Source organism: Triticum aestivum, chromosome 4B, assembly GCF_018294505.1.
Source record: "Triticum aestivum cultivar Chinese Spring chromosome 4B, IWGSC CS RefSeq v2.1, whole genome shotgun sequence".
Lineage (NCBI taxonomy): Eukaryota > Viridiplantae > Streptophyta > Magnoliopsida > Poales > Poaceae > Triticum > Triticum aestivum.
The window spans coordinates 168,688,659-168,692,242 of NC_057804.1; the positions used below are offsets into that span (position 1 = coordinate 168,688,659).

Genomic DNA, 3,584 nt, shown 5'->3' on the forward strand with positions numbered 1-3,584 from the left:
TTTTAAGATGATATGACAACTTAGTCTTTCGGAGGTACTCATAGGGGTAGGGTATGTGTGTGCGTTCATAGGGATGAGTGTATGCGCGTGTATATGAGCGCTTGTGTCTGTAGAGATGTTAAAAAAAAATATCATTTTTTTCGTTTTTTGTGTGAATTCCTTCGGAATGTTATCTGCTATAACACCATCTACAACCATTCGTGGCCAATTCCAGTTTACACCCGTTTCATACGCAGATCATCATCTGTAAAAGATAAACTGATTCTAGCGGAGTTTCTGCGCTCCTGCACATTATTAAACAGCTACACTCCTTGCACTCTGTACATTATTATCCCAAGTCACAACATCAGATGCAAAGTTTTCACACTACTCTTTCTTTAGCTCTAGACAGCCTAGACTATAAGCTCCTGTCACCAGCTGAGAAGAGAGGTCATTACATGGACTCATCACTAACTTTCAACAGTCACAACTCGAGCTTGCTCGCTAGGTACCACGAGTGCATGGCCAGGCTGCCGAATGCCATGATGTTTGCCAGGGACGACAGCCCGTGGATCATCCCGAACTTCTTGTTCATCGCTGCCAGTGTAGGGTTTGTCTTTGCCAACTCGGCATTCCTTGACCGTCCCACCTCACCACCGATGCCAAGATCCTTCTCGATCTTATGCCTCTTCATCATCATCTGCGCAAGATGAGCAAAGTCGCTACTGTGAATCAACAGCTGCATAAAGCATAGGTTCTTCTGAGCTCATGGGAAGGATCCAGTCCCCCTGAACGGTTACTACTTTAAACCACACACTATAGCTGTTTGCAACAATCAGTATGATTCGCAGGCCGTATAACATATACTCCCTCCGTCCGGAAATACTTGTCGGAGAAATGCATAAAAATGGATGTATTTAAAACTAAAATACGTCTAGATACATTCATTCCTCCGACAAGTATTTCCGGACGGAGGGAGTACTACACAACCAAGTCCGTGTCACCATGTATTATGATTCTCTGTATGGGAACAGCATCACCTACGAGGCTGTGAAGGCAAACTACCATGTTACTTTTGTTCACTACCGATAATATTATTACAAACCTAACAGAAATCCGGATGTGCCTGTGATTTCTGCACGGAACTGTTAACCCAAGACCGTGTGTCATGACAGATGTACCAATATTTTATGACATTAAACAACATATGACTCTATAAAATGAAACTTCACTAATCGTCGCAATTGTCATCTAGCACAAATACAATACAAATTTTCCTTGTAAGTAGAAGTATGAGAAGGCAAAAACGGTAATGTGACCATGTAAACAAGACTAATGAGTACGTAAAGGACTGACCTCGATAGTCATGGGGGTGAAGACCAGAAGGTTGGACAGGTCAAAACCGAGGGCAGCAAGAAGGAAACCAAGCTGGTAACGCTCAATAGTTGATGCTGTCTTCCACGGGTTGAGGTATGCAAATGCTGCAACCGATATAGCTGAACACACCGATATCAACATGAAGTATGCTGGGAACATCTTCCCCTGCAGACTCCCGAACTGGTGCCTTGGCAAATGCCTCCATTATCCAGGAGATTAGATCAAAACAATATCAATTGCTTATGATTGCAGGTCTCACAACAATGAAGGCGCAGAGTTCAAGAGTCCAGCAAACGATATAGCATTCTAAGTGCATCTAATGTATTGCTCTGACAATGCATCTTACGGATCAAGTAAACAACCCAACTTTCTTGTAAAAGCTGAATAGCATTGACACTTTCAAAATTCAGATGTTCTAGTAGTAAAGGGTAACCACAGTCGTTACAGGCTTGTGGCTAATGTTTCATAGGAGATCTACATCTCTCTAGATACTGAACAATCAAATGTCTTCAGTTTACAAGCTGTGTATGTTCCTTCCCTTGGATTAAAATATCTTTGGATGTTCTGCTAATATGTTTTTGTGCTAGCAAGCATGCATAAACGGGTGATATTGTAAAAACATAAGTTGTACAAGGTGAGATGAATTGCTGAGAAGGTATGGGGTCCTATCTCAAAATCTGTGTTGCCTGTCCCAAAGAAATTGCATTTGAGCATAGTGGAAAGCTATCAAATGCAACGGGAGGCACCCAAAACTGCCTAAATTCTGAAGCTATTTACAAATGGGGGAACATGTAAGATGTAAGTACCGAGTAAGCGCAATAATAATAAAGGCAACAAAAGCCTAGATGAATTCCCACACACGCGAGGCTAAGAAATTTAACTGAGACGGGGCAAACTTTTTTACTTGAACATGACGATGCCGCCGATGAAGGTGACCCAGAGCGCGGCTCCCCATGCGGTGGCGAAGCAGAGTACATGGGCCAGCCTCGCCGCCGCGACGCCCGCTGCTGGGCGGCCGGGGGCGCCGCCGAAGAGCGCGTCCGGCGCGAAGAGGACGCCCGCGGCGAGGAATGAGACCGCAGTCAGGAACCGCGCGGCCCACCCCATAATGTCTCGCCGCTTCTTCCGGCTGGCTCGACGGGCTAGGGTTTGGAGGCGCCGTAGGGGGGTGAAGGAAGAGGAGGCAGAGCGTGTTTGTAGGAAATGGGAAGGAAGGTTGGAGCACATCTACAGCCGATTTGGCAAATCCCGTCCCTCAAACCCCACGGACATGTCCGGATTTGTCCGCGGACACCCACCGGACACATCTCAAATTTTTCTTCTCACAACCGGACATCTCAATTAGCACACCTTAAATTCATACAAACTCACACAACACGTACTACATCACGCGGACACTCACCGGACACATCTCAAATTTCTCTTCTCACAACTGGACATCTCAATTAGCACACCTCAAATTTATACAAACTCACACAACACGTACTACATCAGAACATGCCATCGGACAACCAAAAATTGGCATGTTTATGTATACTTGCTAGGAAGAAGATCACCCACAGCTACCCTTGCCTTTCTAGGCACCCTTGTCATCCTTCTCACGGAAGTAGCGGGCGAAGATGCAGTATGGGTCGAGCCGGATCTGCTCGTCGCCTGAGTTGTCCTACCCGAGGTTGTCCTCCTTCTCCTCCTTGGGGGGTAGTCCGGCCATGGAACAGGCCGCCCTACTCTGCTCTCAGGCAAGAGCGCGTGTGTTCCTTCGCTGCTGCTCCTTCACAATGCGGACACAGATGGCTAGGGTTTGGTCCGACGAGCAGATGAGAAGGAATATATGTGGGTTCGGTGGCCCAGTGTGGACCGGGACCAACATGGTGGACGCGCCCCGGCGCCCCCACATCCAGTCTAGATTTGAGCTGGATATGAGGGGTGTGGGTCAGACTAGGCGTTTGAGGCAGGTTTAGGGCTGCCGGCTATAAATGCTCCTAGCGAGCACACAATTTAGGCGACGTCCGTGCCTCCATGGACCTTGTAAAAGAATCAAGAACATATTGTTTTTTCCTTTACATATTCTTTTTATCAGAAAACCTTGAACTTAATCGTGGCAGTACAATGAACACTAGAAATAATAAAAAGTTACATCCACATTCGTAGACCACTTATCGATGACTAGTGTCGGTGTCAAAACCGGCAGATCTTGGGTAGGGGGTCCCGAACTGTGCGTCTGAGGA

At 46.5% G+C, this 3,584-nt stretch overlaps 1 protein-coding gene across 1 annotated transcript; it reads right to left on the reverse strand.

The window, feature by feature from the left end:
- Positions 1-214: 214 nt before the first annotated feature.
- Positions 215-2,572, reverse strand: LOC123091614 (transmembrane protein 205). The gene is made up of 3 exons (XM_044513177.1): positions 2,261-2,572; positions 1,336-1,555; positions 215-679 (listed from the first exon to the last, which is right to left on the reverse strand). The coding sequence occupies exons 1-3, from the start codon at positions 2,461-2,463 to the stop codon at positions 464-466; spliced, it is 639 nt and encodes a 212-aa protein (XP_044369112.1). The 5' UTR covers positions 2,464-2,572; the 3' UTR covers positions 215-463.
- Between the last annotated feature and the right edge of the window lie 1,012 nt (positions 2,573-3,584).